Source organism: Dasypus novemcinctus, chromosome 30 (genome assembly GCF_030445035.2).
Source record: "Dasypus novemcinctus isolate mDasNov1 chromosome 30, mDasNov1.1.hap2, whole genome shotgun sequence".
In the NCBI taxonomy this organism is placed as follows: domain Eukaryota; kingdom Metazoa; phylum Chordata; class Mammalia; order Cingulata; family Dasypodidae; genus Dasypus; species Dasypus novemcinctus.
This window is the reverse complement of record NC_080702.1, coordinates 26289306-26299996: the sequence shown is the minus strand read 5'-3', so window position 1 is coordinate 26299996 and position 10691 is coordinate 26289306. Positions and strand designations below refer to the sequence as shown.

The window sequence follows — 10691 nt, the reverse complement described above, 5'->3', positions numbered from 1 at the left end:
CAGAGGTTCCGAGGTTTAATAGAGGAGAGGGCAGGGGCCTGCGCCGCCTGGGGGGGGGGGCCGACTGCCGGGCGGCCTGAGCCCCCAGGCCCAGCGCTTGCTTTTTGCAACTGAACAGAGGAACGTGGCGTAACTAGAAACAAGTGGGTGGGGGCCCTCGCGCAGGCCCCCTCCCTGGTGGGGGCCGTGGGCGGTGCGGGGCCGGCTCGGCGGGCCGGGCCTTCTCTTTGGGACCGTCGCCCCACGCCCCCGCGCCTGGGGGCCTCCCCTCCCCGCCCCCGCCGCCCTGCTGAAGTCAACTCCTTAAGGTGCAAGGGGGGAGGACGGCCTGGCGGGGGCGGCCCCAACGGGGGCGGCCAGGGAGCAGGGCCCGAAGCTCCCCCCGCGAAGAGCCCCCCTCCCGCCGTTCTGGGGACAATAAATACTGTGAGGCGGGCGGGGAGGGGCGCCCTGGCCGGGGGCCGGGGCCGCCGCTCGCCCCGCAGCTGGGCCGCCGCGGGCGCCGCTCACTCGGTGCGCAGGATGATGTGGATGCCCGACTCCGTGAACACCGGCCCGCTCATCTCGCCCGTGCGCAGCGCAAACGAGGCGTCTTCAAACGGCTTCTGCATCTGACCTGCGGGGGCGCCAGGGGCCGGTGAGCCGGCCGAGGAGGAGGAGGAGGAGGAGGACCGGCCTGCCCGCTCCCTGGGCACCCCGCAGGCCCGGGGACGGGGAGGGGAGGCCTGGCTGCCTCCGGGCCCCTCCCCCTGCTCCAGCCAGGCCGGCCCCCGATGCCCCTTCTGGCCTGACCCCAAACCCCGGGGGGCAGGGCGGGGAGGAGGCTCCTGGGGGGCGCGTCCTCGGGCTCTCGGGGACCCCAGCCTCAGACCCCCAGTAGGAGAAGGGGAAGGTCTGGGGCGGGCACGACTGCAGAGCCGGGGGAGGCGCACGCCCCCGGGGAGGAACGTGCTGGAGAAGGCGCCGAGCCCCCGCCCCCACGAGGCCAGAGGCGGCCTGTGCTGCCACCTGGTGGAGCCAGAGGGCCCTGCCGCCGGCCTGCCCCCGCCCGCCCGAGGGTCCCCAGTGGGGGAGGGTCCGCGGGCCCCTGCGCACCTCTGCCGAAGGCCCCCAGACCCCCCGCCGCCGGCCTGCCCCCCGCCCGCCCGAGGGTCCCCAGTGGGGGAGGGTCCGCGGGCCCCTGCGCACCTCTGCCGAAGGCCCCAGGTCTCCCCCTGCCCCCGCCTGCCCGAGGGTCCCCAGACCCCTGCGCACCTCTGCCGAAGGCCCCCAGGTCTTCCCCCGGCCCGCCCGAGGGTACCCGGTGGGGGAGGGTCCCTGGGCCCCTGCGCACCTCTGCTGAAGGCCCCCAGGTCCCCCCTGCCCCTGCCTGCCCGAGGGTCCCCGGTGGGGGAGGGCCACGGGCCCCTGCGCAGCTCTGCTGAAGGCCCCCAGGTCTCCCCCTGCCCCCGCCCGCCCGCCAGAGGGTCCTCGGTGGGGGAGGGTCCACGGGCCCCTGCGCACCTCTGCTGAAGGCCCCCAGGTCCCCCCGGGCCTTGGCGGAGCTGCAGTCGCTGAACTGGGAGGCCAGGGACTCGAAGTCTTCCTCCCCCGACTTGATCTTCTGGATGTAGCCTGCGGGCGGGCGCGGGGAGAGTCACGTCGGGTCAGCCAGCAGCCCTGGGGAGCCAAGGGCCACTGCCCACTCTGCCCCGCAGCGCCCGCGCGGGCGACTCCGCAGCTCCCCAGACGCCCACACACGTGTGCAAGCTTCACCCCCCCACACACACACGTCGACACCCTTCCACCCACGCCTCCTCCCCGCACGCCCGGTCACTCGCCTCCGTGAAGAGCGGCCCTCCGCAGCACCTACGACGTGGCCCTCCCGGCCTCGCGCAGCTGCCCCTGCACCCCGGCTGCCCGCAGCTCCTACGCCCGCCCGTACACCCACACAACGTGGCCACGCCGCCCCCGCCCGTGCAAACTCAGAAAGACCATCCACTCCCAAGACGGAACAGGAAGGAAAGCAGGAGGCGGGGGGAGGGAGAAGGAGGAGGCTGGACGGGGCCTTGAGGGCCCCCAAAGAGCCCCCGAGGGCTGCTGTGGGCGAGTTTTCTGGAGAAGACTCTGGGAGAAAGGCAGGGCCACCTGTGGAGAGGAGGCGGGCCGGCCGGGCCCCTGAAACGGGGCTGCGTCGCTCCCAACCCCGGCCGGCAGAGCACTGGACGGGCCAAACCGCCCAGAGTGGGTGCCGATTTGCCCCGGGGGGCGGGGGCGCCAGGACCAACAGGGCGGAAGGCAAAGGAGGTCTTCCCCCTGCGGGAAGGGCTCCCCACGGAGGGGGGCGAGATGGCCCGGCTGCCGGGAGCCGGGGCGGCCCCTGCGGTGGCGGGAAAGGGGCTCGGAACGGCCTGTCCTTCCCTCAGGCCCCCTCTGGCCCCAGCAGCTGCTCTGGCACAAAGACGCCGCCCCCGTGGGTACAGCCACCAGCGTGGCATCTGGAGGAGCCAGCGGTCCTGACAACACTCCTCACTGCCCCGGCGTCTCCTGGGACCCCACGTGCACGTGGCCAGCACGTGGACCCCTCGCCCCTGCCCGACCTGCGCGCCTGCCCTCTTCCCGGGCATCCCTCAGCCCCAACCAGGCGTCGTCACCAGCAGCACGGCCCCGCGCCCAGGGAGACGTCGGGAGACTGGACATCGTCGCCTGCGGTCGCCCCCTCCCTTCTGTGGGGGCTGCAGGGCCCAGCGCTGAAGCCACCGCGTGGACCCGCCCTCCCCACCTGCCTGTCGCTGCCGGGCCGCCTGCCGGTCTGGCACACGGGGCCACACCAGGCACTGCGCGTGGCAGGGGCTTCTGCCCACGGGCGCCCTGGGCTGGACATGTCCGTCGGGAACGCCGACCTGAAGCAGGTGCCCCTGGGCTGCCCCCCTGCCCCTGGCCTTCTGGTTCCCGCCCGGCCTCACCTGCCCAGCGCCGCGACTCCCCGTCTCTCCCACCGCGTGGCCGCGGGACGCCGGCTGGGAAGCCTGGTTGTACGGGGCCCCCAGCGTACCCGCCTGCCCCCGCCCCAGCACCCGGGGGCGCCCAGCTCTGAGCCTGAACGAGCGTCATCTCGCTGCGTCCTCCGAGGCCCGGGCTCCCTGAGACTGGACGGCTCGCCCAAAACACACACGTGTGCGCCCCAAGCGTGCAAGCGAGGGGAGCCTGAAGCCGGGTGGAGGTGACGCTTCTGCCCCCGCTCCGTCACGTCGCCCGCATCTTCCTCGGACCGGCCAGCTCTCTCGGAAAACGTTCTTCCTCGAGAACGCTTTTTTCTCGAACGTTTCATGTTCAGAACGGGAATCGACTTTTTAAAAAGCTTTTTAAAGAACTCTTCCCTGAGTTGGTTTAAAAGCTGTCCTTCGGGGGTCCGGCCCCGGCCACAGGCCGAGGGTGGGGGAGCACAGCCTGGCCTCCAGGCCCACGAGGCCCCTCGGATCCCTCTTCACCGCCCGCGCCTGCGCCTCGAGGCCCTGCGTGAGCGTCTCCCAGCCTTGCCCTCGCCCGCCGTCCCCTGCCCTCATCCGGAAGCTTCTACGAGACCCTGGCGGCACGCGCCCTGTCCTGTCTGCACGTGCGTCTCACCCAGGGGTCTGCCTCCTTCGCTGCCGCGTCCCCAGCAGCCAGTGCCGGGCAGAAGCCAGTGTTCACTGAGGGTAAGGAACGCGTGAATAAACGTGACGGAAACGGGCCGCGTGGAAGCGGGAAGGGACCCGCAGCCGGTCTTCAAGCTGCGATGCTGGCACCGCACGTGTACTTCCTAAGGGCCTGTCAAGCCCTCGTGCCAAGGAGGAGGAACAGGAAAAGGCAAACTGCAGGCTGGCCCACGCATCGACGCCCCTTGCCACGACGGCACCCTCCGCCTGGGGCACCCTCCGGCGGGGAAACCCTCTGGCCAGGGCACCCTCCAGCTGGGGCACCCTCTGGCGGGGAAACGCTCTGGCCGGGGCACGCTCCGGCCGGGGCACCCTCCAGCTGGGGCACCCTCCGGCGGGGAGACGCTCCGGCTGGGGCACCCTCGGGCGGGGAAACCCTCCGGCGGGGAAACCCTCCGGTGGGGAGACGCTCCGGCTGGGGCACCCTCCGGCGGGGAAACCCTCCGGCGGGGAAACCCTCCGGCCGGGGCACCCTCCGGCCGGGGCACCCTCCGGCGGGGAAACCCTCCGGCCGGGGCACCCTCCGGCGGGGAAACCCTCCGGCCGGGGCACCCTCCGGCGGGGAAACCCTCCGGCCGGGGCACCCTCCGGCGGGGAAACCCTCTGGCAGGGAAACCCTCCCGGGGCACCCTCCGGCCAGGGCACCCTCCGGCGGGGAAACCCTCCGGCGGGGAAACCCTCTGGCAGGGAAACCCTCCGGCTGGGGCACCCTCCGGCTGGGGCACCCTCCGGCTGGGGCACCCTCCGGCGGGGGAACCCTCTGGCGGGGAAACCCTCTGGCAGGGAAACCCTCCCGGGGCACCCTCCGGCCGGGGCACCCTCCGGCGGGGAAACCCTCCGGCCGGGGCACCCTCCGGCGGGGAAACCCTCCGGCAGGGAAACCCTCCGGCTGGGGCACCCTCTGGCTGGGGCACCCTCCGGCTGGGGCACCCTCCGGCTGGGGCACCCTCCGGCTGGGGCACCCTCTGGCTGGGGCTCGGGGCTCGGACTCTGCCCCAGGCTGGAGCAGGGCCCTGGGCTGGCTTCGGGGCATGCTGGAGTCCCTGAAACCGCTGGGGAAACAGGAGGGGGTGTGCGGGTGGGGGGAGCTCACAGGCCAGCCTGCCCGGCTTGTCCCCGAGGCTGAGGAGGCCAGAGGGGTGGTAGGGACACCAGCTGGACTCCAGCTGCTGGGCCCGCGCCACAGCTCCGGAACACGGGGGCCGCGTGGCCCTCGAGGCCTCAGCTGCCTGCCCGGGGCGGTGGGGTGAGAGCAGCTCGCGCCGGAGGGCAGACGTGGGATGGCCGCCTGGACACTGGCGCCTGGCGAGCACCCCACAGGTAACCGAAGGCGGCGGCTCACGGGGCCGCGGTCCTCAATCACCGGCGAGAGGATGAGCGAGCAGAGGGGGCGGTTGTGGGCCCGACACAGGCTTACCGGCCCAGTCCCTGCCCAGCCCCCCGACCAAACCTCCGCCCTGTCGGGAGCCCCCTGGGCACCAGGAGAAGAGAGCAGAGGTAACAGGGTGAGGACTGCCGCCCCCCAGGTCCTGAGGTCCAGCAGAAGGAGCCCAGGGGCCCAGCCCAGAGGCCAGGCCGGGGTGCTGCTGAGCCAGGGGACCCGGGACAAAGCAGCTGGCTGCCCTGCGCCTGTGCTGGGGTTGGGGGAGCGGGGAAGAGGCCGCATACCCCGGGACCCTCAGGTGCTGCGAGTGTGCGGGGAGCGAGTGGGGAGGGCATCTCCAGGCCTCCTGGGCCAAGGACGCAGCCCTGGCCACAGCCCAGCGGCTGCGGAGGAGCCGAGGTCAGGAGCAGCCTCAGCAGGGCACGGGAGGCGCTGCTCTCCCGGCAGGCAGTTTCTGTCCCCGTGGGGCAGACAGGAAGCACCAGGTCGACCCGAGGATGACAAGACTCAGCCCCAGGCCCTCAGCCGGGAGGGCGTGGCCTACACCTTGATCTCCCAGCTGCCTGGAACAGGCCCCAGCACCCACGCCGCTGACGCCTACGGAGCACACAGGCAGCCGGGGGCTGTCTCGCCGAGCCGTGCGTGGGTCAGCCCGGCAGCCAAGGCTTGGAGGGGGGCGTCTGAGGCCAAGGTCACGGGAGGGTCTGCACACTGAGCCCGCCAGGCCCCGCGCACCTATGGAGGGCATGAGCCAGAGACCGCGGCTCCCCTGGGTCTGCAGAGCCCTCCTGGCCCCAGGTGAGGAAGGGCCCGAGTGCTTCCTGCGCGCACCCTAGCCGCCCTGCCCCGGGCCCCGCGCTGATCCCGGCAACCCCCAGGAAACCGCCTCACTGTCGGCCCCAGCAGCCCTGCAACCGTCCTGAGGGGCGCCCCGCACCTTTCCTTCCAGCCCCGCTCAGGTGCGCCCCCCTTCCCCATCCCCGCCTGCTCCGCTCTCACCAGTCCCTCCCCAGCCCGAACCTCTATCCTGGCTCCCCCCACCAGGGGCGGCGCCGCCTGCCGCTCAGGCTCCCAACGCCCGTGACCTCCCGTGACCTCCCGCTCGCCCGTACAAGGCCCGGAAGCCGCAGGGCTGGGAGAGCACGGCCGGAATCCCTCTGTGCTTGTCCTGACTGGCCCCTCTGGCCTCCTCCTGTCCCCAGAGCGGCAGCCCCTCACGGCTCCACCTTTCGGTCCCCGGCGCTTCGTCCCCCCCGCCCCAAGGTGCTAAAGGTGAGACACACCCCTGCACCCAGCCACATGTGGCCATCAGGAAGCCACCCGGATGGCTCGCGCCCTCGGGGCCCTCCTCCGCCTTAGCGGGGGCCCCTAAATCTCATCCCTTCCATACCCAGCGCCGCCTTCCCCACCCGCCTGGCTTGGGACCTTTTAGCCCCCGGCCTTGGCTTCCGCCCTTTCCTGGGTCAGGGACCGCTCCTGCCTCCCTGCCCAACTCCAGGCCGGGCTCTGCGCTGGGCGGTGGGAGCGCAGGGGGCTCTCCGTCTTTGGGGCGCTCAGGGGCAAGCTCTTTAATCTGCCTTCAAGGGGTCGCCAGGAACCCGGCCCCTTTCTGCAGTGCTTAGGACATACGACGCGGCAGCTTTATGTACCAGCTGCCTTGGATAGGTGTGCGTGTGGGGCATATCCTACAGGCCCAGGACCGCACCAAGCGACGTGAGATTGAAACAAGTCAGTGCTCACCCAGTACTGACTCTGGCAGGCGCTTTGCTAACAATGACAGTAACACCGACTGCTTGTGTTTATAGAACGTTTCTGAGATTCACACAACAGCCATGGCAGTTATTCATGCTTTACCGCGTTAGGTCAGAGCCCTCACAACTACCCTAGGAAGTAGGTCCTATTGTTAGGGTAATAATTTTACAGGAGAAAAAAACTGAGGATCAGAGATGTTAAGTAACTTGCTCAAAGTCACACAGCCAGGCCCTGCGAGAGCTGGAAGGAACCCAGGCTGCCTGGGCGTGGGTGAGGGACTGGTTGTGTGGGGTGGGGGCAGGAAGCAGCCCAGGAGGGCTCTGGGATCCCTGATGGGAGAGAAAGGCTGAGAGGATGATAAATCCACCCACGAGACCTTCCCCGTAACTGCCTGACAGAACCTTCGGCAGTGAGGGAAATGTTTTATAGCCACGCTGGCTAATACGGCAGCTGCTGGCCACAAGGGCTACTGAGTACTTGCAGTGTAGCTTCTGCAACTGAGGAAATGATTAAAATATATATATATACTTTATTAATCTCAATTTAAACGGCCTGACACAGGTAGGAGTGCCATCGGGGACAGCTCTAAACCAAAGCTCTGGCAACCCTGCCGGGCCAAATCCCCTTTGTTCTTGCAAATAAAGTTTTACTGGCACCCAGCCCTGCCCACTCGTCCACGTATTGTTTCCGGCTGCCCTGGCGCCACAATAGCAGAACTGAGTTGCTGCAGCAGAGACCACAGGTGCTGCAAGGCTGAAACTGTTCACCGTCTACCCTTTGAGAGGCGAGCCAGTCCCTGCGCAAGAAGGTGAAGGAAACACGGAACACAGCCACAAGCGGCCTCTGTCCTCAGGTCGGAGCTCACCCGCCACCGCCAGTTCTGCGCGTGCGACCTTTCCCGCCTCCCGCAGACCCGCCCACCCACGTTTGTAACCCCCCGTGCGTGGGGGCCGACTGGGTGCCTCAGTCCTCAGAGGCAGGGGTATCACGACGCCCATTTCACAGAGGAGCAAACGTGAGTCTCGGGAGAGAGGGGGGTGACGCAGGTCCTCTGACGTCACGGGGCTCAACCGGGCACAGGGACTCTCCAAAGTCCCCCCCCCCCCACGTACCCCATGAAATGCCGGATGGCGGGAAGGTGGCCGGGGTGGGGGTGGGATGCCAGGCGCAGGCCCCGCCCTGCGGGCGGAGGGTCTGGTCTGCTTTCCCAAGGCCCGCTCCCCACCGCCCCTCCCCGGGGGTGAAGGCTCTCCGTGGAGAGCCCCGTCCCTGGCCGTGCTCACCGTTGATCAGCTCCAGGGCCTCCTCCTTTGTCCGGGTGATCTTCTCCTGCCTCCAGGACGAGGGCCGCCGGGACTGGCTGTGCTTGACCAGCAGGTGCGAGCAGCGCACCCTGGCGGGCTCCCCCTGCCCGTTTTTGCTGCCCCCGCCGCTGTTGCCGCTGGGCCGCTCCCACTGGCTGGCGTTGGTGATGTGATTGAAGTAGTAGACCCGGCCTGGAGGGGAGGGGAAGGGACTTCAGCGGGGGTGGTGCTCGCGGGACGCCACCCTGGGTCCCTGACCGCAAGCCGGGACGGGAGACCGGCCCGTGGACTGCCTTCACGCGGCACATCCGCAGCTCGTCCACCGCGTGCCACCGGCCCTAGGGATGCTGGGGCCAACGTGGCACCGCCCGGTCCCTGCCCTGAGGAAGCTGACACTCTCACGGGGGACGGACAGGCGCCGAAGTAGCAAATAAGACAACGCCAGTCACTGATAGCCCCAAGGAGGAAAGTAACTCAGGGTGACAGGAGAGGAAGAGGGAGGAGTGCTTCAGAGTGTGCACTCGACAGCCAAGCTGGTTCAAATCCGGCTGTGCTGTTCACTCGTCATGTGATCTCCCTGCCCTGGGCCTCACAGTGTAAAATGGAGCTCACAGTAGGGGGGTCGTTAGGACTGGTGATCTCTCATCCAGAAAGTGCTCAGGACAGAGTCTGGCAGGCACAAAGAGCGCGAGAGAAGCTGTTACCTCCATTTTATAGATGGCAAAACGGAGGCCGTGCCTGCCCCATCTCTGGTGACAGCAGGAACACATAACGCTTCCTGAGTTTTACCCTGCTCCAGGGACACATGTGGGGGAGGAGGGGGAGGCAGGAGCTATACACGAGAGCTCGACTCTCAGTGGCAGCATGGTATACTGTGCTGCAGAATAAGGAGGAAGGACAAGTTGCCCAGGAAATGTGGAGCACGGAGGAGCGGAGTCTGCAAACCCAGGAGACACAGCTGTCATTCCAGGGCCTGAGGGTTTGCCTGCGCCACACAGGGGACCCGGGCCCAGGGCGGTGAAGGGCAGTGCCTTGAAGAAGGCCGTTGGGAGTGGAGGCCCGGATGAGGCTGTAGGCTCCAGCCACGAGCAAGGGCTGGAGCACCACGGCAAAGGGCACAGGCTCTGCAGGCACATCCAGTTGAGTCACTGACTCCAAAACCTTGGCAAGGAGCTCTAGCTCCCTGAGACTCGGTATTCTCAAGAGTGGGGGTGAGAGAATAAGAACCGGGGTGAACCTGGCCGGCCAATGAGGATGCATGCATGCAAAACGCTCTCCAGAGCACATGGCGCTCAACAGCCACGAATTATTAATGCCAGGACATCTGGGCTGTGGGGGCAGTCGCTGGGCCTGCTGCTTGGGAGTGTGCAGTGTCCGGTGAGGTGGTTATGGGAAGGGGCCCCGGTTCTAATCCAGTCCCCTCCCCCTGAACTGCAGGACAATGGGTGAGTGCCTCGAGCGTTTCTGGCCTCAGTTTCCGTCCCTGCAAAATGGGAGCGGTAACTTCCTACCTCCCAGGGTTGTGGAGATGCAGGGAGAAAACACGCCTGGCACCGTGCCTAGCGAAGCGATGGCTGCGGCCTCCTGCTGGCGCCACTGCGGTGGGAAACCCTAAAACCGGGCCCCGAGCCCCGGGCCCGTGCTCAGGCAGGACGTCCGCGGTGGATACCGCAGGCCCTGCACGAAATGCGGATGGCAGAGGTGTTTCTCGGGGACCTAAGGCCAGGCAATCCCCTGGAGCCGCGCCCCGAGCTCGGGGCTTGGGGGGGTCTCCGCTCCAGAGACTTTCCCACGGGCCGTCAGCCGCATGACGCCCGGCAGGGCCAGACCGGGAGTCCGGGGATGCGCCGCGGGGTTTCCCAGGCCCTCCCTCGGCCCGCGGCGCGCCGGGCCTCGGCGGCCCCGTCCCCCTGCCTCAGTTTCCCCCGGGCTCCCGAGGCTCGGAGGCCCCACGGGGAGGGTCGGGGCCGTTACCCGGGGACGACGCGGGCGAGCCGGGCCCCACGGGCGAGAAGCGGGGACGCCGCCGCGCCCGAGGAGGAGCTCGCCCCCTGCGCCCGCGGCCCCGCCCCGGCCCCGACCCCCGCGGCACCTGAGCTGCGGCTCATGCGCTTCTCCCAGCCGGGCGGCAGCTTCTCCTCGTCCGCCATCTTCCCTCCTGCCGCAGCGCCCGTTCCGCCTCCGCCGCGCCGCCTCGGACGCCCGCGCCCGCCCGCCCGCCGCCGATTGGCGCGGCGCGCCCCGCCCCGGGCCCGGCGACGACGCTCACTGGCCGCCTCGGCCGTCGGCTTTCGCTCCCCGGCCTCCTATTGGGCAGAAGCGAGAGGGGGCGGCCCCCACCGCCGCTTCCCTCGGGCCCCGCCCCCGGCCGGCCTCACCCTGGCCCCGCCCCGTGCCGCGGCTCGGCTCCTGAGTGGTGCGTCAGGGACGCGCGCCCGCCCCTCTCGACGCCCTTGGGCCGGCTTCGGAGGCCGGGTGCCGCCGCGGCTCCCTCAGGGGAGAGCTGGACGGGGGCGGGCTTGCGGCTGGGCTGCCGCAGCGGCCTCTCCCGCTGTCCCAGTCCTTCCCGGAGGT

The 10691-nt window shown here is 69.5% G+C and overlaps 1 protein-coding gene across 1 annotated transcript; it reads right to left on the bottom strand.

Annotated features, from left to right (window-relative positions):
• On the bottom strand, nucleotides 1-10330 carry PIN1 (peptidylprolyl cis/trans isomerase, NIMA-interacting 1). The gene is made up of 4 exons (XM_058290177.2): nucleotides 10210-10330; nucleotides 8097-8309; nucleotides 1504-1614; nucleotides 1-616 (listed from the first exon to the last, which is right to left on the bottom strand). Exons 1-4 carry the CDS (start codon nucleotides 10265-10267, stop codon nucleotides 507-509), a joined length of 492 nt encoding a protein of 163 aa, XP_058146160.1. The 5' UTR covers nucleotides 10268-10330; the 3' UTR covers nucleotides 1-506.
• Nucleotides 10331-10691: the final 361 nt, after the last annotated feature.

Coding starts and splice junctions, on each gene's coding strand:
- PIN1 (XM_058290177.2), bottom strand. CDS start 10,267: ATGGCGGACGAGGAGAAGCTGCCGCCCGGCTGGGAGAAGCGCATGAGC. Junction 8,310..10,209: donor GCGCATGAGCCGCAGCTCAG/GTGCCGCGGGGG, acceptor CCTCCCCTCCAG/GCCGGGTCTACTACTTCAAT. Junction 617..1,503: donor CCTGGGGGCCTTCAGCAGAG/GTGCGCAGGGGC, acceptor GCGCCCCCGCAG/GTCAGATGCAGAAGCCGTTT.